Source organism: Cryptomeria japonica, chromosome 8, assembly GCF_030272615.1.
Source record: "Cryptomeria japonica chromosome 8, Sugi_1.0, whole genome shotgun sequence".
Taxonomy (NCBI): Eukaryota; Viridiplantae; Streptophyta; class Pinopsida; order Cupressales; family Cupressaceae; genus Cryptomeria; species Cryptomeria japonica.
Window position 1 is genome coordinate 398802204 of NC_081412.1, and position 22483 is coordinate 398824686.

At 34.0% G+C, this 22483-nt stretch overlaps 1 protein-coding gene across 1 annotated transcript; it reads left to right on the forward strand.

The window, feature by feature from the left end:
- Positions 1 to 21249: 21249 nt before the first annotated feature.
- LOC131079442 (uncharacterized) lies at positions 21250 to 22189 on the forward strand. Its single transcript, XM_058017397.2, has 3 exons — positions 21250 to 21473; positions 21548 to 21700; positions 21768 to 22189. The coding sequence occupies exons 1-3, from the start codon at positions 21399 to 21401 to the stop codon at positions 22032 to 22034; spliced, it is 495 nt and encodes a 164-aa protein (XP_057873380.1). The 5' UTR covers positions 21250 to 21398; the 3' UTR covers positions 22035 to 22189.
- Positions 22190 to 22483: the final 294 nt, after the last annotated feature.

Sequence of the window (22483 nt, forward strand, 5' to 3'; positions counted from 1 at the left end):
TTTTTTGTTTGTTGATGACTGCAGTTCAGTTTGTTTACATATATTTTTTTACCTTAGAATGTTCATGCACCACTTCTAACCAAAAACAAGATTTAGCAACTTCATATTTGATGGTATAGATTCCATAGCAGCCGAAATACTTAAGGTATACATGCATCATCCTGTGTTTGGAATTCTGGAAAGGTCCTTCAGCTTTGAACGCACAACTGACCCTTGTTATGAAAATATATATTTTGGAAACATCATAATACTTGCACCCTTAATTTCCTGAAGAACGAAAATTGAACATAATACAAATTATTTAGCAAAAACATCTGAATGTTCATGCACCACTTCTAAGCAAAAACAAGATTTAGCAACTTCATATTTGATGGTACAATAGATTCCATAGCATCCGAAATACTGAAGGGTATACGTGCATCATCCTGTGTTTGGAATTCTGGAAAGGTCCTTCAGATTTGAACTCTTGTATGAACATATATATATTTTTGAAATATCATAACACTTGCACCCTTAATTTCCTAGTGAACGAAAATTGAACATAATACAAATTTTATGCAGCCTCAGAAAATCCTTCCATATAAATGAAGCTGTTAAACCAATCCAATGCAGACTAAACTGAAATCAACGTTGTCCTTGTAAGATCCTGTCATATTTCATATCAATCACAACTTAAATAAAGTACTAAATGTAGGAAAGAATAGGATTCTTGTAGCCTCCACTCAATCCATTAGCTAATTGTGAATGATAAGAAAAATCAAATATTTGAGTCTCCGCTGACATGCTATTCAAAACCTTGTTTGTTTCTTGTTTTATCGCCAAAGGAGAGTTAGAGTAATGTCTCATGGAGGGGGCTTCCTAAAAAAACTTAAGTAGGTGCTGCTGAGTTTTTTTAGAAATATTTTAAAGTTGGTGGTTCCATGTATTTAGCAATATGGTTTAGCTTAAAAGTTTAAGCTTCAAAATTTAGGGAAGTAGTTGGTCTCATGAATGCTGTGAATAAAAAAATAATAAATAAACATCATTTTCCTTATATTTTTTTTCTGGCTGAAATCTAAATTATTAGCTAATTGACAAGTCCATAAAATTTTCCTAATCTGGTGGGCAATTTCTAGCCCCACCCCAATTTCACCGTTGAGGGCAAGGCCCCATGCCGCTGCTTAGGCTAAGGTCCCTTGATGGGGGGCTTCCTAAAAAATAAAGCAGGCGCTGCTGATATTTTTTAGGAATATTTTAAAGCTGGTGGTCCCATGAAGTTTGTAGTGCAGTTTAGCTTAATAGTTTAAGCTCCTAGATTTAAGGATACTAGCGGTCCCATGAATTTGTAGTGCACATCAACTGAAGTTTAAACTCCTAAATTTAAGCAAGTTGATGGTAAATAAATTTAGTTTCCCTCTAAAATTCAAATGATTAACAAGTGGCATAAAATATTCCTAAGCTGATGGGGTGATTTTTAGTTCCACCCCATTTTCACCTGCTTAAATTTAGAGACCTAAAAAGTAGGGACTTATTTTTTAGGAAAAGATTACAAATAATCTTGTAGCAAAAAAATAATTTCTTCATAGAACCACCTCTTCCTTAAAAATAGAGCTTATGCAAATTTAAATTTGTTGAGAAAGATAATTTAAAATCTTGTGCTATTTTAATGGAGCAGCTATTATTTCAGAATTGAAAATAAGCCGTGGAAAAATAGGTAGAGCTGGAAATAAGCAACTACATATTGCCAAAAATACCACATGGCTAGATAGAGCTGGAAATAAGCAACTACATATTGCCAAAAATACCACATGACTCCAAAAATTACCAAATCGGCATAGGCCGATTCCGGATACAAACCGTCTGGAATCGGATATTGGTTTGAATCTCCTATGGATTCGATTAGGGTTCGAAATTTTGCCATCTAAAACGTTCCCAACTTTCCCGTGGTGAATCTGGTCGACTCCAACAATGACGTGGCGATGTCCAACCGAATCCTGGGCGTTTTGAACTGCAGACTTATTTTTGAAGGGTTTTTGTTCAAATTTTTAAGCCCTTAAACTTATCGTTTTGTTTATATCGCTAGTTTTATCCGCCATTAGGAGAAGAAAAGACAGCGAAACGCATGCTTCTCTATTCGCATAGATGATGCCAAACTCCTCGAAAGTGCGTGAAACCAGCTCGTCAAGCATACGGCTGAGGGATTAATATTGTTCGCGCCAGTTACATTGTCGTCTTTACTAATTCGAATCTGATCGTTGCTCCCTTCGCACGAAAGGGAAAACCCTAATGATTTTACAATTTCTTTTCTTTTTCCAGCTCTTTGATTTTTCATTTTTGTTTGATTTATTGATTTTATATTTTTTTAATTTTTCGATATTAACTTTTAATCTATTTAAATAAGTAAATGTTGATATTTATTTATATAAATAATATATGTTGTCTATTTTTTAGATTAATATATAAATGTTACTATGATATTTCTATAATATATGTTTTCAATTTCTTAAATTAATAATTAAATATTTATTATTACATTTATATAATATATGTTGTTTATTTATTAAATTAATAAATAAATGTTTGTATAATATAATAATATCTATGGAAAAATGAACATTTATTATGAAGTGTATTATATTTTGAATTTGTTATATATATATATATATGACTTACTCAAAACATATCCAATCTTTAGGTTTATCTCTTCAATACTAATTTTAAGATGTTAAGCTAAACAGTGACATAAAATAGAACCCTCGCCACTTGTCTCCAACTATATGAAACCAGTACATGATGGTAAATATAAGAGGGAATAAAAGAGGGAAAGAAATTTATGAAAGGAGGGGGCATTTTTTTCATAAACAATGGCTGCTCATTTTCAGCCTTACCTTTTTTTAGATGGCATATTTTCATTTAAATAATAACTACTCCACAAAAATAGAAAAAGATTCTATGGAGGTGAAATATGTAGTCTTAAAAAGTAGGAAAGGCTATTTTTCAAAGAAAATATTTCAAATAATCATGTAACATAAAAAAAAATTTGTTTCATAGAACCTCCTACTCCATGGAAATATATCCCGACGCTCCTTTGGGAACTAACCCTTCTATATCATTGGTCATACTAAAATTTAATTTGGCAAGCACTCAGAAGAGTTTTCAATTGTGTGATATTAGATAGTAAAATAATTTGCATGGGCTTGTACTATGCAGGGAGAAGAATGCCAGAACAAATGTGGTGGAGAGTGATGCTAAACGATGAGATTAGATTCTCTATCCAACCTTCTTCAGTTTTATGTATTTAGTAAAAACCTCCTCTGCCACTATCACTCGCTCTTGGATTTGCTTTTTGCCTCTACAAAAAATGATGTGAATTGGTCTACTGTATCAGCCCTGCTACCTTTTGAGAATAAATCTTCGAAAGGTGCTATCAGCCGAATTGAGAATCAATAATGTACTACTGAATTCTAGTGCCCGTAGGTAGTCATTTTAATCATACGGTGGCGAATTGATAAAATTCTATTGAAATTATGTTCACACCTGGAGACTTATCTTCCGCCATGCTAAAAACAATGGTGTGGAATTCATTGATGGTAATGGTTTTAGAGAAATATTGATTATCTCCATCACTCGGAAACTTGTAACAATGTACTGGAAATCCGTATCCTTACTTTATCTTTGTCAAGTCCATAAGGAGTCCAGAATAATCTAGCATATGAACACATTTCCGCTGGTGCTAGTAGGTCAAATCTCCTCTGTCCTAACATGGTGTGCTTGGTACTTGTTTCTTGAATGTATTCTGGTCTTATTATAGAATGATGTATTCCAATTTCTGTTCTCAAGACCACTGTCTCCACATTGCCTCTTCCTGTTCTCAAATTGCCTTATTTTTTCGGTTTTCTCTAAGGCAATTCTCTTGAGTTGTTTCCTTGGTTAGAACAATTTACATTATTTCTTGGTGTTTGCTCCAATATTTTCTCCTTTAAAATAAATTCCCAAAGGTGGACTTACTTCACTCTCTTAATGCTCTTTTTATACGCCATGATTTCCTACAAACTCAAATTGAAGGTTTCCCTGTGACTTAAGAATCACTTTATCTGATACGAAGGTTTCTAATGCTAGGAATCTGTCCTGCGTTCCTGCTATGGACTCTTTTCACAGTCTACTATACCAGATTGTTAGCGTTTGAATTTGCCCTTTTAAGAATAGAGTTCAAACAGACAGTAAATGAGCTAAAACCTCGTTTTGAATTAGAAGGCAAAACTTATTTATAATTTAAAATATTAAAACTATGAACCATATTTACAAGATTCAAATTTTTGTAAAACTTTTGATTCCAATTTCAGTGTGGTAAGAAATCAACACGTGTAAGTAAAATTCCTGTTCCTCTGATATAGAACACAAGCTAATATGAAATTTGAATCAACATGCAAAGATTTTTATAGCTCTTGAACAATTAAACATTATATCTGGAGAGATTTCAGAAACTAGATAAAATGCATTCAATATTGAAGATATACGCATTAATGTATTTCTGTAGAGATTTCAGAGACTAGATAAAACGCATTGAAAATTGAAGATACCAGCATTCACAAAATCCCACAAACTGAAACTAATCACTTGTATTCAATTGGCAAGGTTCACATACACAAAAAAATTGGACATGCATTTAAAAACACTTAAAAATTGCATTTAACACGACAGTTTTCAGCTTTGAACTAAAAATACTAATTTCTAAACCATCTAAAATAAAATCTTCTAATATCAATAGTTACTGATATTTTTATATCGAGTCTAAAAATAGAATCTGAAATCTTTGAAAAAACAAGTTATCCTGGGGAAATCGTTTTGGCTGTGCAGATGCTGAAGTTATATCTTGCTGTTCTACTCCTTTCTTGGTTCAACCGACTTAAGTTGCTGCTATGATTTCCTCTTAATCGGGCTTCTGGCCTCGTGCACATGAAGAATCCTACCCTTCTCCTTTATTGTTAAGGAAACAGCGCAATATAAATTATAGCAGACTAAATAGTAAACACAAATGGCACATACACCATGTTGCAAGGGTACTCCTCTCACTCACATACTCACAACAGCAAAATAAATACTAATATGAAGGGTACTTCCTCTCAGAAGCATAGCTCTTTTCAACTACACCAGATGAGACCAAGCAACACAATTTCATATTTTATCTAATTAAACATTTTCAAATTTAGAATTACAATCAAAGAAAGGTCTCAAGAACTCTTTTTACAGCAGCAATGAATGTTATATACAACACTCATTTGAATTGGGACAACAAATTCTCAATTGTGTAATCCCTACCATTTGGAGCTAATTTCCTGAAATCGGGTGATCTTCTCGATGTAGATTTGTTCTCTTCAACATGCAAATCATCAAACCTCTAATTATAGCAAAATGTGATGTTCTACAACAAAAATATCACTTACAAAATCGAGAATGTTGCAAAGCAATAAAGAACATCAAACAATATGCTAAAAACTGTTGTCTGATCCAAATATGCACTGTTGAAGCTACCTTCTTGCATTTTCTTCTTAGTCCTTCTTCATGCACAACCCAAACTTGTAAATAAACTTCAATATCTTCCGTTTTTCTCATACAAATTCCTCTTGGTTCAAAACGTTTTGGCATAATAAAAAAGGTTTAAAAATGGCCTCCCCAATAAGAGCGTCTTGTGTCCCCTTTGTAACTTTCGGATGCAGCTATTCTGGCTTCAAAATCATTCTTGTTATTGACACCCTCCAAAACTGCGTATTATGCGACTTTCTATAGTACATTAATGCATTTTTGGAGCAAGAATAGCCACTGATCTTGAAAATGTTCTCTTTATTTTGTTTTCTGTCATAATCAGGTTGTCATAGATTAATTCTTCAAAAAATAGTCAATAATTCCTTTTGGTCTTATCTTGTAAATTATTTGTTGATTTGAAAATATTCATGACACCATATTCCATGTTATAAAATATATTAAAATAATCCATCTTGAAATGGGATGCTCACCTCTAAATATTCACTACAATAGTGACTCTTATTCAACTATTAGTAAATTATTAATGGTAAATATGCATTGGAAATTATTTTAAGCAAAATGAATTACCTAGAAAACAAATTAAATAAAAATACAATAAAGGATTACGAAATATTTATGGATGAGCAAGATTTTTCTCACTCTAAAATGCCCCTACATTAGACACCCGAGATAAATAATATGTTCCGTGAGTTGGAGACTCACGAACATTTGAAAATTATATGCTTGTTTTTAATCCTCCTATCTTCTATATCTAATTGATTTCTCTATCCCCTCTTTCTCCCTCTCGTAGGAGTCAACCCACTATAATTTGACCTCCACCAAAATGCATCATCCTACTCTATCTCATCATCCTCAACATCTACATACAAATATGTATAATCTTCATCATTAATAAAATCATGAAATTTAACCATTACATCTATAGTATTTTCCTTCTAGATATTCTTGCAACTTATTATGTGTCTTTCATGTCTTCCAAAAGACATGCTTATGCTATGATCATATTCTTTTCCTACATTCAAAACAATGTCAATGTAATCATGGGATTCATGTACTCCAATTTGCACCTCCTCCCCCATCTCCTTATCAAATGCCTCTAACATTTATTTTTCAAATAAATTATCAATCCTTTCATCTCCTCTCTAACTATAAGATCATCCTCATCAATTGCCTTATCATATATGGGACCCTCAAAGCCATTATTTCAACTACTACATCTATTTCTTATTTTCTTAGAACATATCTTCACAATAAATTTTATAAAAATGATTACTTCCTCTCTTATCTCACAAACACCACTTTATAGTTCATTAAAAACAATATGAAAATCATAATATTTATCACCATCTTTTCTTCAACATTTTCCTTGTTTGCAAACAGCTTTCATTCAACCCCTACAATTTTTACTCCTTTTTCAACTTCCTCATATCCTTATGATTTACATGTGAATTGACATCATATTTATCATCAAAGAAATCTGAAATTCCAAATTTTACCTCTTTTTTTCACTACTAGCACTGCAATATTTCTTTCATCTGCAACCAATGCAAGCCATTTTTTTTCAATTCTCTAAAATCCATAATAACATATCATCATTATTATTATTTTGTTGTCAACTCACTCTTTATCTCTACAACTTTTGTATTCATATCTTCATCCTCTGCAATCCCTGCAACTTCAATTTTGCTTCCTTCTTTCATGTCTTCAACTAAACAAACTATTGTAATATCTTCTATTTATTCACCTAATTTCGTATTAGCAAACAAAACAATATTAGAACAACGTGGTTTTTAGCATCGCGCTTCTTTGCTACAATCTCATCCATCAACACATCCATGCCTTTTAAAGACATGTTTTAGCTATGATTTGGTTCTTTTTTTCTTTCATGTTATATAGATGATATTATTGATTATTCTTGACCACATCAATTACAACTTCTCCACATTGCATAGCCTCCAATATAGCCAATCTCAAATGTATGTCCATCATCATTTCAATGATTATCTTCCTTTGATATTGTTCCATGTCTATTTACACAACTAACCTCTTCAAGACAATCAAGTCATTATTTTTCAAAGACACCTTTGCTCTCAAGTATCTTCAGAAAAACTCATTCACATTTAGCAATTATCCTCTACCCAACAAAGATTCTAAAAGATGCACCTCTCAAAATTCTCTCTAACTATTTTCCCATACTAGAGAATATTTTGTACATCTTTTACCCAACTTTGATCTTTATTGGAGAACAAGCAATTGCATGCACACCACAACCTTGGACCGTGGTGCAAACTATCACAATCGGCGATTTGTCTAGATACTTAGGAACTCATGCTTTGATACCGGTTGATGGAAGGATACTCCCCTTATTCATATACTAACAAAAATAAAATTAAGGACTCTTATGAAGGGTACTCCCCTTATAAACATACTCACATAAACTACTCTCTTTGCAACTACACAAGATGAAAGCAAGCAACCCATTTCAAATATGGAATCATAGTCAAACAAGGGTCTCAAGACCTTTTTTCAGGAACAAAAACTATTATACAACACTCATCTAAACTAGGACAACAAACTCAAAATTGCACAGCTTCACTATAATCACTAAAGTCTTCAAATCAGATGATCTTATCGATGTTAAAACTTGTTCTCTTCAACATACAAATTATTTAACCTCTAGATACAACAAAATATGACAGTTTACACAAAAAATAATTAAAAAGTTTGAATGTTGCACCAATAAAGAACATCAAACTACATGCTAAAAGACTACAATTTGGAGCCAAAAATGCATTGTCGTAGCTATCTTCTTGTAATTTTATTTTTTTCATGCACCACCCAAATTTGTAAAGAACTCCAATATCTTTTCTTTTTCTTTCCCAAATCTCCTCTTGTTCATTCAAAAATATTTTGGTACATTTTTCCTTTTTTTTTCAATTAAAAATGTCACAAATAGTCCTCCAATAAAAGCTTCTTTTTCTCACTTGGTAAATCTCATCATTTAAAAAATTTAAATCTTGAAAATATATGAATAATAACCTCAATTTTGACGTTCAAGATTCTCTCCATTTTTATTAATATATTATCTTTATTTGATTCTCTATCATATCTAGGTTATTATAGATTACTTCTAAAAATAGTCAATAGCTCCCTTCGGTCTTATATTGCAAATTGATTGCTGATTTCAAAATATAAAATATTCATCACAATACTCCCTATCATAAAATATATTAAAATAATCCATCATGAAATGGGATGTTCACCTCTAAGTATTTAAAACAACAATAATTTTATTCAAGTGTAAGTAATAGTAAAAATGCATTAAAAACTTGTTTACCAAAATAAATTACATACAAAACAAACTAAATAAAAAATAAAATATTTATTAGGATATATTTTGAGTGATGCAAAATTGCCCTTACACCTCAAGATTCTCCTTTATCAATACATGAATTACATGGTTCACTAAAGTTTTTTATTAAAGGAAAATCAAGTTTTGAAGGGGCCGAAACCCTTTACACTCAGATTTTGAAAGGATCTGGAACCCGCAACCAAAAAGTTGTCCAACCTAAAAGTACAAACAACCAAGGAAAAAAGACTACAAAAAAAACATCATGCAACCATTCACACAATGCTGCAAAAAGAACAGCTTGCCGCCAGCAAAAAACCAGCCCCTGAAAGAGAACCATCATGGTTTATATTTTGAGCTACTCTTGTGGGAGCGGAGAGTCATGTCAAAAGAGGGCTTAGAGGATTTAGTTTTCTTGCCCTTGACAGAAATCCAACCCTCTTCCACTTGCGCTGCCAAGTCATGCCACCTCAGTGCATCATTAATCTGTGAGAGAAAGCTAGCATCCATAGACTCAGAAGTCCCTGCTGACTTGGCTATATCAAAAAGGCCACCAGAAATAGAAATATTTGTTGTCTTGGCTTTATCAGAAAGGCCACCAGAATTAACGGCCAAAGCATTATCTCCAGAAGTAGCATCCTAAGGCCCATTCGTTCTCGCAATAGGGGTTTCAACTGGAGACTCTAGCACGGTTTCAGCAACCCCAATAGGGGATACCCTAAGATCTTGTGATTTTGTAGCAACCGTGCATCTGAAAAACTCCTAGGTTGTTCAGATTTCTTCATTACCATATAATGCTGATGAGAAGCGCCATTCCAACATGTGGTAGTCGATGCCTTTCTCTCAAAACCACAATGTGTCGTCGCATGACCAGTTTTGAAGCATGTTCTGCAATGGAAGGGAATCCCTTCATAGTCCAAGGCATGGACCCAAGAACCCTTAGAAAATCTAAGTAAAATCTCAGCGAGCAACCCTTTTGAAACATCCAAACCAACCAGTATGTGAGCAAATGTGGAGTGGAAGATATCAAAGATTCATCATCTATCATCAAGAAATCTCCCAAGGCATTACCCACTTCCTCTAAAAGAGAATCATTCCATAAATGCAATGGGAGATTAGGGAGCCTAACCCAAGTTGGAATCTTATTGAACATTTCAGTAGAAGGGTTGAAATCAAGGTGCCAAGGCTTGAAATTAACAGAAATTTATCCTCCCAGCTAAAAAAATTATCACATAAGATTTTATTTCTATCTTGGACATTATCAAACTTAGCAACAAAAAACCCCTTAGCCATGAGAAAATATGGACTTTACCAGTAATAAGAGACCAAGGTGTGCAGTTGAGGGAGAGAAGGCCAAAAATCCCTAAACCAGCAAATCACACCATTTGAAGAGAGAATAGACACATTGTAAGCAATCTCCTCTGGCGTATCATCTCTCAAATTAACTGAGATGACATTAACAATAGGGATGAACTCACCAATATTTTGTCTTCCAGGCCAATACCTCTGAGCCTCACTCTGCCCCAAATTGGAAGGTCGCCCACCTTGTAGACAGGGACAAGAGGAACCCTTACCCCGCAAATCCCCCGCAGGAACGGCAGATGCCGAGGGCCGAGCAACGTCAGCAACAGAGACCGAAGGCCAAGCAACGCCATCATCTCACGCACGTGAAGCAGGGGGAACGACAAGCGGAGGAGGGCCATCGCCAGCAGGGGACGTCGTGAGGGAAGTCGCAGATGCAGAGGCGGGAGAGAGAGTTGTTGACGCCATTCAAACTCGATGTGTTTAGAAATGTTGCTTCTATATGGAGAGGACAATTGCATGGTTCAATGAAGTTGGCTACCATGAGAACAACAGATTTTTTATTCTCCTTAAATGATCAAGCAGCAATTGCATAAGTTATCATCAATAGCAAATGTTCTTCCTAATTTTTTTTTCAATAAAATTTATCACTGAAATGAAGAGTAAAAAGAACATAATAATGTGAAGAGCTTAAGGAACTCAAAGATTGTGTCGTTTTGACTTCATAACTGAACAACCTCCCACTTGAAGTCCAACTCATGTTGCAAATAGCTAAGTTTGAAGATGTCACCTTCTTTTTCAAGCTTAATGTCATATGTTTTCCAGATCAAGAGAAGCTTTTCAAAACTCTAGATTCTCTTTTGCAACCATTTTCATCAAAGCATCTAGAGGATTGGGATTAGTATGAATCTTCTCCAATTTCAACTTGCTTTCTTCAAGTACACTTCTTATAAAATGATATCAAAGCTCTATGTGTTGGTTTAGAGAATGAAATATTGGATTTTTGGCTAGATGAATTGTAGTTTTGATGTCACTATACATAGTGAAATCTTATTGTTTATTTTTCCTCTAATAATTTTATTTCCTTCTTATTTTTATAATTGATTATTTTCATTCCAAAGATTTTTTCTGCAACAACCGAATCATTGATCAAAAATTTCCTTGCCAACTATTATTTTAATCGATTGAATACAGTCTTGCTAGTTTATGCCACTAGTATATAATCAACACAATAACAACACAAATTCACAATTCTCCAAAGTTTTATAATGCATACAATGATTCAATACACATTTAATAAAATTTTGCTAAGCCATTAAATAATCAAATTTTAAATACTATTGTCAAGGAGTTTGGTTCAGCCCATACAAACTTTGATTCAATCTCCAAACTAAATCCTCTTCACTTTCTTTCTTGAAGTCTTCAAGTTTTTTCATGTACAACTTTTCTTCCAAATTAATCTGTAGAATGGATGTCTTGACATCAAGTTGTTATAATTCAAGATCATAAATAACGGTTAGTCTCAGCATTGTTCTAATAGAAATCATTTTCACATTATTCTAATAGAAATCATTTATCACAACTCATGAATTTCTTTAATAGAAATCAATACTCTTTTGTTGATCATATCCTTTCACCACCAATCTGGCCTTACATCTCTTTTTCCCGCCTCCTTACTTCAACCTATATATCCATATATATTCAATACTTTCTTACTAGGTGCCAGGTGGGAGTATCACTACATCCCATGTGTGATTTTCTATCAAGGACCCCATCTCATATCTCATGGCTTCAATCCACTGTTTACTGTCTAAGTCTTGACACGCTTCTTCAAACATGGCAGTTTCAGCTCCATTTGAAAACAATAAATGTTGAATGAAGTCATTATATTTTGCAAGAGTCCCATGCTCCTTGGTGATTCTTGTGAGATGTTGCGCCCTTCATTATTGAAACCGGTTTGGCAGTAGAGTCTGAACATGGGGCAACTGAATTGTATTTGGTGACAGATTTAATGTGATGGATGGTTGATGTAAATTGCGTAGCTACATAGTAATTGAGTATGAGGATCCCTAGGCAAAGTTTGGAGAAACATTTGGGGGTGGCGTAGCATGTATTAAAGGTTGTTAAATATTTTGCGGTGTATTTCCTATGTGCTGTGTTGAATATGGATAGCCCTGATCCTGCATTGAAATATTAGGAATGTTAGGCAATGGCAGATTTTGAATAGTATATTGTCCAGTGATGATGACTTCCAATGGCACATATTCCTTTGCAGGCATCCCCATGGTCTGGCAAACTTAGCATTACTTTTCATGAGAAATTACATTTCTATTACATCTGACTTATTTCAATACATGATCCATAAATCGTAGTGGCTATATCTGATAAAGATACATCATTTCGACTTCACTTCAAGCTTCATTCTTTTTTCTCACCCATAAATGATTATAGGAAATTCTCTTCACAGCCACTTTTTCTTGATAACTTTGAAATCTTTTTGAGAACTTTAAAATCTAACTGAGAGGACGGACTTCAAATAATCAAATACACTAATGTTATTTACTGCCTCCACCCAAAATTGTTTTCCTGAACCAGCATTTGAGAAAATACTTAGCGCTCTTTTCAAAATGGTTATATTCAATCTTTTAGTTGCATTATTTTCTTGTCGTGCTAGAAGAGCAATTTTAATCCTCTAAATATCATTCTATGCACCAAACTAATCAAATTATATTAAAAAATATTCACCCCCATTATTAGTTTTTAAGAACTTAATCTTATTTCTAGTTTGTTTTTCTATAAGTGCTTTGGAATTTTTTTAACATAGTGAAGTCATCATACTTTCTTTTCAATATATAAATTCAAACTTTTCTAGTGCAGTCATCTAAAAAAGTAACAAAATAATTTAATTCGTCAATTGATACTACCTCTGTGGGGCCAAAGACATACGAATGTACTAATTCTAATAGTCATTTGAACTACTTCTCATGTTCCATGGAGAATCTTGTCCTCTCTTGTTTTTCTTATACGCGGTGCTCACACAACTCAAAATCTATCGATTTTAGACCTAGAAGTTGATCCTTCTTATGCAAAATCTCAAGACCTCTCTTACTCCTGTCACCAAACCTTTTATGTTGAAGCTTTGTTCTGTTGTCTGCAACTGTCATTCCAGCTCCCACTTCAATTTAACTCTCTAGCACATAGACTTCATTCTATTGTCTGTAACTACCATTGTAGCTCTCACTTCAATCTAACTCTCTAACACATTCAAAATGCCTGATTTACTACCTCTAACAATCATTAAGACTCATTTTTTTTACCTTCCATACACTTAACTCAAAAGTGAAACAACATCCTTTAGCATGCAATTGTCTAAATGAAATTTATTTTAAGTTGATGGGCATGTCTAACATCCCTTAACAACCAATTGTTACCATTTTTTCAACTTTAATAAAATATCTCTCTTCTCAATGTATGAACAATAAGCTATAGTCATCAGATCGAGCCACGATCCTAGATCCAAGGATTGTAATAGTATTTGAACATGTTCCTAGAAGAAGCTTCTGATTTGTCGGGACTGTAGTGACGGTCGCACTGGTCCTCCATGCTTTTTACACTCTAATGGGGGATTGATTCATCACTATAAATAAAGTCAATTCTGAAGATCGCAACTCCGTACATGTTCATGCGTACGGTATAGAAGGGAAATAGGTCGGGAATAGGGGTTTTCCTTAGGTCAAACCCTGGTTTTGGAATTAATCATGAAATCGAAATGAAATATGATGGAATTGCAATAATGAAAATGTTCTTTTGAGGGAGATGTTGAATAATGACGAAAACGCAAATGCTATACCTCCTTATGAAAATTTGTTTGTCTCCACACGGAATTAGGGTTTCATGAAGTCTTCAATAGCATAGAACATGAATGTCAACTCCAATGCATGAATCTTGACTCTACCTTTGCTCCAATGCTTGAAAGAAGACTAATTACTCGCTCACTTGAATTTGATTTCTTGATAGATGTGTGATTGCTTTTCTGGATATATCAAAATGAGAGGGGTAGACGTACTTTTATACTTGCTTGTCGAAAAACAACTTAATTTTTCAACACGAGACGACACAGGGTCAAGATTACCACTCAAATATTGTGACTATTAAGGGGCCCAAAAATTGGTCCTAATTGGGAGGACCAAGGTGTTGGGTGCTCTGATCCTGATGGGACGAGGGCGCTTGTGCCCTAGTCCTGATCAATGAAGCACAAAAAAATGACAGGTAATGAAGTGCAAGGTCAAAAATATGGCAATTATACATGGTATGAGTATAATCAAGTCTCCAATCAGACCTCAGAACACGAAGGCCAAGGTGAGAGCCCAAATGAAGATGAAATTTGCAAATTTCACATCAGTGTCGGTGATTGTGTTGATCCTCATTGATCTGCTATCAGGAATTGCACCGGTGAGTTTCTTGACCTCTGTGTTGGAAATTTTCTTGTCAGGTTCTTGTCCGACTTTGGGTAAGCTAGTGACTTCTTGAATAGCCTCCTTCGTGATCATGTAAGGCCTATCCAACCAGATAAACTCATTGTGAACCCTGCTCATAATGTATCTAATAACTTCATCCTTGAATTCCGATATGTACAAAATATCAGTTAACCCTAAATCCTCAATTGCTTTGCATTCCACTTTGATGGTTTCAGAGTCTCCCAGTATCATGGATTGATACATGCTTTTGATGTCCTTTGTGCCTAGATCCTCTAGGGTGCAGTGAACGTATACCATCACATCTTCAACATACATCACGTCGTCAGGAACCCTAGAAAATGCTCTCGTAGAGTCTTCCTTAGCAATTTCGGGAACCTCCTTTAATATGGGCCTTAATCTATCCTTGACTTCGACAATGGTGGGATTTGCAATGAAAGTAGGAGCTGAAGATCTAGATGCCATTTTGAAGAATACCTGAAAGTGAACGTCAGTGGAAGATTGAGTGTTTATGCTTGAAATCCTTTCAGAATGCCTTTGCTTGCTCTTAATTCGCCTAAAATTTACCTTTTCTTCGCTCTGAATGCTTGAATGCTCAGTGAGTGAAAATGAATTCACTTACCCCTTTTATCAGCGAATAAAACCTTAATCTTTCTCTATAATAAATGCTTCACAAACAACCCTACGGATGTCGATTTCACAGTCTTGTGTCGAGTGAACCTTCATCAATTATGAACACAACTCTCCAGATCTCTTAGGATCTCCTCCGAGGTAATATACAGGATTTTGAAATGACTTTGCCAACCCCTAAGGCTTATGCCTCAATTACCAGTGGAATTTCCTACCAGTGGAGGAATACCTTGTTCTATCGGTGGAGTTACCGGTGTAGATCCATCTCCACTCAGTTCTTCAAATTTTTTTAACCCATCTCTTGGTGTGATCTTGTTGTATTTCATCTACCTTCTATGTTCCTTTCTCATTATCTTTATCATTGTTAACCGATTGAGTCTTGCTTCTACAGTATTTAGCAATATGACCTATTTTGTTGCATGCATAACATGTAACATTGTTTTTTTCTGAATTGCTTTGACAAATCCGGTGTCATTCCTTAACCTACAATGATTAGCAAAATGTCCAAACTTTCCACACACATGACATTTAACATTCATTCTATAATCTTCTGATCTATGACCATATTTCTTGCAATTTGTGCATTGACCTAGAACAGAATTGTAGTTTTGATTTTCTTTATTTCTACATTGTTTAGCCATATGCCCAAATTTATTGCAAACAAAACATCTACCATTGAATTTATAAGCATTAGATTGCCTTACCAGTTTCCTCTATTCTAATGAGTTATGCATATCGATTGTCTGATCTTCATTTGCAGTATCGGAGCTTTCACCTTGTACAAATCCAAGTCCTCTAGAATCATCAATCTGTCTTTGTCTTTTCAATAAGTCATCCAACTATGCAGCACTAATCCTGAATTTTTCTTTATACTCATTTGCAGTAGTCAAATCATCTCTCAGAGTAGTTATTTGTCTTTCAAGTTCTTGTTCATTATTCTGAGAGTGTGCCAAACCAGTTCTCAACAAATTATTCTCATGAGTCAATCTACCACATTCATCAAATTTATTTTTTAGAGATATAACAAGATCTCATCTTCCTTCTTCTTTTTGTCCTCAAAATATTTTGATAACCTCATAGTCAGATGTTGCATTTCATTCTTCAGGAGCATGTTTGCCTAACTTAGTTTCTAACATTGTTCCTTAAGTGCATTCTTCTCCTCATCATCCAGGTTTTGCAAAAGTTCTTTTCTCTTGGCTTGAGCTGATGATAACCTTTCTTGCAGGATAAGAATGAACTCATTTGCAGAATTCAATTCTTCTTGCAATTTCAAGTTCTTCATCCTTTCAACATCATAATCCTCAAGAGCCATCTCAAGCTGCTTCTCCATAGCCATGTTCAAATATTTTGGTTTCAAGATCTTCCTCAAGCTGTTAAACTTCTTTCGAGGTACCAGGCTCTAATACCAATTGTTGGGATCCAAGAACATTGAGAGGGGGGTGTGAATCAGTGTTCTGTCGGTAACACTAGATTTTATCCTTTTATACCATACCCATATAAACTGGTAAACATATAACATGGAGCAAATAAACCATCCACATAAATGAATACCATAACACGCAGAATTTATACGTGGAAAACCTCAAAGAGGAAAAACCATGGTTGGATTTGTGACCCACAATATTAGTTCACTGGCCATATGAAAGGATATTACATATAATAGGGGCATGCACATGTAGGAAGGCACACTGCCTAGAGCATACTGCTCATCACTAAAGAGTCTCACTGACTACAAGCTTCTGCTGAATTAAAACAATAAAACTGAACTCAAAAATGCATCTGCTATGCCAAATAGAGTTCTGGTTCATAAACCTTGAACACTACTACCGGTATCCCTTCTCCTCCAAGAATGATTTCCAAGCTATCTACATATCATTGCATGATATAACACTTGCATACAAATTATCTATATACATATACTTCGCATTATACAGTTTTGCTATGTTCTCCTATGTCATATCCTTATCACATATGTCAAAATGACCTAGCAAACTAACCTAAATACCCATTACAAACAATATGCCTTATGTCGGCTTACAATGTTTTTATAAAAGTTATTCAATGTCGGCCTCAACAATAATTACAAAATGATTTACTAAAAAAAATCTCCCTTGATGTCGGCTTCCTTCAAGTACTAATGTCGGTGTCGGTGTCGGAGTAGCCCTGAATGCTCCAAAGCCAGTGTCTACCGGTATATGCCTCCTAATGCTGGTAAATGATTTCCATCTAAACTTGTTGTCATCAATGACAACAAAATGAATCCGATGAGTGTCAATTGCCAACACCTACAAGTCTGTATGATGATCGGGGAGGAAATTTTCTCAGCTTAGAGTGATAGTGGATGATTTGGGTGAATTGATAGGCGATGTTGGGATTCTCGATCCTTCTAAGCATGATGACGAGGTCTGATTTAGCCCAAAGTGCTCCAAAATTGTAGATCGCTCATGGGACTAGTAACCACATTCAAACGACTATAGATTTGGCCTTTGATGTTTGATTTGGATAAAACAAAAGGTAATTCTGATTTTCTCAAACCTCTTCAATCCAATGATAACCACAAATTTGACCTAGCAAGCTCCAATTTTGACCTGCAATAGAAAGCCCAAAAAATGTAAAACCCCAAATTGCACCAAAATTCTCTCAAAATGGCAAACCAATGACACTCTAAAAGCTCTAATACCATGCAATAAGTGGCTATGAAGGTATCCATCCAAGATCTAGAGACCAAATGGAAAGCACAACAACAAGAGAGAATAAATGTGATAAGAATAAACTGTATACCTATCAATGATGCAATATAATAGAATCAATTGGATTCCATGAATTGATATGCAATGAATGAACATTACATAGGAGACCCCTTGGTTATATAGCCAAGGTGAGAACATATGAGTGCATAAGATTATGACAAGTGTCATAATCTTATGACATGAAACAAAAAATGACAACCTATCATCCTACCTAAAGTGGAAAATTGATCACATGATAATACCATTAAAGGTGGATCACCCACCAAAGGTGGAGAAGTGCAACCATGAAAGGTGGATATGATAATGTGATAAAGGCACTAAAAGTGGAGTCACCACAGAAAGTGGAAATGATAACATGATAATGCCACCTAAAGTGGAGATGCTCCAAAAACTCAAGTGTGGTTCCCTAAGTAAGCTTAAGTGACATGTAATTAGGACTTGGGTGGAGAATAACCAAGGTAAAACACCTTAATTATAGAAACACTTTTTAAGTCACTTTACAAAAATTAATTAAATAATCACTCACAACCTTAACATTAGGCAACTTAATTTAATTAATTAAAATACTATTTTTAAATACTCCATATTAGCCCAAGTCGAAGAAGGAGACATTTCACATTTATAAATAAGGATATGAGACTATTATCTCATAGCTTCAATAAATAGACAAGGAGAGAGGGAAAAGCCACAAATGGTTTTATACAAATAATGGATATCCAAACCATGGTATCATGCCCACCTTGGAGAGCATCTTATGAGAATTATAAACACATCAACAACTTCACAAGGGTGTCATGTGGGATCAAACAATGTTTCCCTAAATATAAAACATAACTACAAAGGCATTGTCAACCAATAACTCCCATGAGCTCCATCCATCATTACAATATTCTACACTTCTTCCTCAAGTGTCTAGGAATGAGAAAATATCATAAATGAATTCAAAATCAATAATGTTGTATCTCCTTCATCAATGCATATAACAACTAATGTTGACAACACATAAAATATATATAGGGTTGCAAGGTAAATGACACCTTATTCCTAACACTAGGTCAACGCCACTCAAGTAGCCTTGGCCCTAGATCAATGGTTGCTAGGGTTGCCTTGGTCTCTATTTTTCAAAGTCAAATTCAAAATTATGTGTCCAAGTTGACTTGATCTTAACTATTTGTTACTTGCCAACTTGCATGTGAATATTGAAATTTGATCGCTAGGGAATTATGTAAAAAGATAAATTCTTGGGACATTTAAACATCTATTGTTGATTAATTTGATCATACATTATCATTACAAAAGCATATAGAACATTGTATATATCAACACTTACATGAATAAGGACAAATGCGTAGGCATTTTCATTCGACTTGGTGTGTCTTTAATCTTACTCAAATACTATTGAATTGATAGGCGTGGCTTAGTTGCAATCAAGACAAGTTAGATATTCCTTCATTTGACAGTAATTCCTACATATGCTTATAAGAGCCACCTAGTTTTGGTACACATGGGTGAAAATTTTTATTATGGATATAAAAGCACAATTCAAGGTCAAGCAATTGTAGGATGAGGGCCACACAAAAAATTTGGAGCTATCAATTTTTAGATCAAGATTACTCATACAAATTTGACACTAAACAAAATATAAATCAATTTCTAGTTTGTTAGAGCTCCAATGATATAGATCCAATAACAAATTTGACACTTCTTTCTCAATTTAATATTTATTTAGTGCTTTTTTGGAGTTAACTCTTTATCTAGATTAATTTATTTAATTACCTCACTACTACATGTATCATCGTAGACATTGATTGTAGGGTGTTTTATTCCTCTAAAGCAATAAAAGCATGCATTGCTAAAGAGAGTAGGTAAGGGTTTTTACACTATTGTAATGGATAAAATGGCTCTTACAAATTTAACTATGTTCATTAAATAATCAAAGTAATCAATTAAGTAGTTTAGATAGATAAACTTGTTATGATTAGAATAATTAATATATCGTTTTTATTATAGAAATCAAATAGATTAAATGTGATATTTAGCTCAAGTTTCAATAATGGAATATACTACAAATGTTATAAAAAAATGATTTGTTCATATGTTAGAATTTTAAGATTTGATCATATAAATGTCTTATAATCTATATTTAATGGTTTTAATAATTTGGTACAGATTTATGTGGACAAACTTGATTTCCATATTTGTGGATGTAAACTAGTGTAGGAACTAGAACTTTGTATCTATGTAAATGACTAGCCATAATATAATAACCATAATATGATTGTTTTCGTGTTTGTGTTTTATTTTTGGGAAAATGATGTTCATATACACTATTTTGGGGATGAGGGTTATGTTCTTCTCAATCAAGTCTTTATGAGGACCAATACAATAGCTTTGGAACAATGATTAAAGATAGCAAACAAGCATGCAAGGATGTCTAAAAGCATGCAAGGATGTCTAAGATGATGCATGTTGATGTATGCTCTAATAATGTTGCTATAGATGTATCATGAATGTTCCCTAATAATATTTTTTCCATAATCTCTTGAGTAGATTATAAATGAATGATGAATGATTTTAAATATAACAAAATAACACATAAATCAACACAAATGTGTGGTAAGTTGACACATAATTATTACTTCAAGATTTAAATCCATGATCATGAAAATAAAAGTTTGAAATTATTTCAATGATCATTAAAATAAGCTCAATCAATTTCACACTATAAACCTAATTTAGATAATAACAAATACAAGATCAAAAAATATAAATTAATTTTTAAACATAAATTGATAAAAATAAATTTTATATCATTTCATTAACTAAATTCTATTGAATTTAATAGATTCAAATCCAAATTGGCGACTTTCCCTACTTTTTTATTGGAATGCCTAAAAAAGAGTGAGAAAAGAAAATGAATGACACTTCACCATAGAATGTTCGACATACAACAATATCTTTACTAACTATAAAAACACATTAAAATTTGACAATTTAAGTACGTTAGACAAAACTACAAACCCCTTAATCAAAATTCATTACAGAAAGTCTAGTCCCAAGAAACGATTAGCAATTTTACAAGAGATCCGTACATGGTAAACATTATTAAAAATCTTTTATCTCAAGCCTTATTATTATTATTATTACATAAAACACATGGAAAGCCTTAAAAAGGGCATATGGGTAAATGCCATTTCCCCTATTACAATTGTATACCAAAATAAAACTACGCGATCAGATTTACACTCTGCCAAACATGCATTAACCCACGTCACGGTAACGGTTATGCTAATCTAAATAGATGGTCTTCAAGATCCCTCATGAATTGCAAAAGGCTTCGGTTTCAGAAAACAGGAACAGCCAAGAAAAATGAGGTTACAAGGAAGTTGCCATTGCGGGGCAGTTAAATTTACCTGCGAGTCCAAGAATCCCGTTCCTTACCAGGTATTTATTCGCTGCTGTCAATTTTTCATTCAAATTTCATTTCTTTATAGTTGAGTCAATTCCTTTGAACGCAGTTATGCTACTGCGGAGTATGCAGAAAGACTGCAGGGGGTGGAGGTTACGCCATTAATCTGGCAGGCGAAGCGAGTACTTTAATAGTGAGCGGAGAAGAAAACATTACTGTATATCAGGCCGCCATTCAAAATCCAGAGGACTCCTCTGCTCAGGTGGGATTTTCTCTTGTGGTTGAATTTTTAGGGTTAAAACGATTCCTGACTGGGATTGTATTTATAGGTGAGCAGCGCGAGGAGAAGGTTCTGCAAAAAGTGTGGATCTGCACTGTGGTTGGACGATCCGCAATGGGCAGACCTCATCCACCCCTTTGCCTCTGCTATTGATACAGATCTGCCACTTCCTCCCACTAAAACCCATATCATGGTTGATTTTAAGCCCTCGTGGGTTCAACTCGATGAAAGCCCTGCTGCAACGGATAAGAAATTTGGGAGATACCCGGAGGAATCCATTGCCGACTGGCACAGTCGCCATGGCCTTCAATTCTAAAATCTTGGCATGTAGCAGAGATTTCAGGGGGAAAATCAAATCAAAAAATCTTCATCTACAAAATTTAGTAGTAATGAAACTTTGTAATGGATGTTTTAAGTTTCTTTGAAAGGGTTTGGGAATTGAAATTATGAAAATATATCAGCCATTGTTTATAGACCTCTCTATATATTTTTGTTCATAGTTTCATAATTATTTATTTTTTATTTATAGTATGATTGTTAAATGAAATGTAAAAAATTATGCAACTAAGGCTAGAGTCTTATAAAAGAGAACTATCTAAATTTCTTAGAGGGTGTTGTTTGGAAAAATAAGGAAAAAAATCTATAATACAAAATAGGAGTTAAAGGTATAAGCCAAGTCATTAAGTAGATCATCTTATTATAGAACCACCCAAGAGAAAGATCTTTGGCTAAAAATCTATAATACAAAATAAAAGTTAAAGGTAT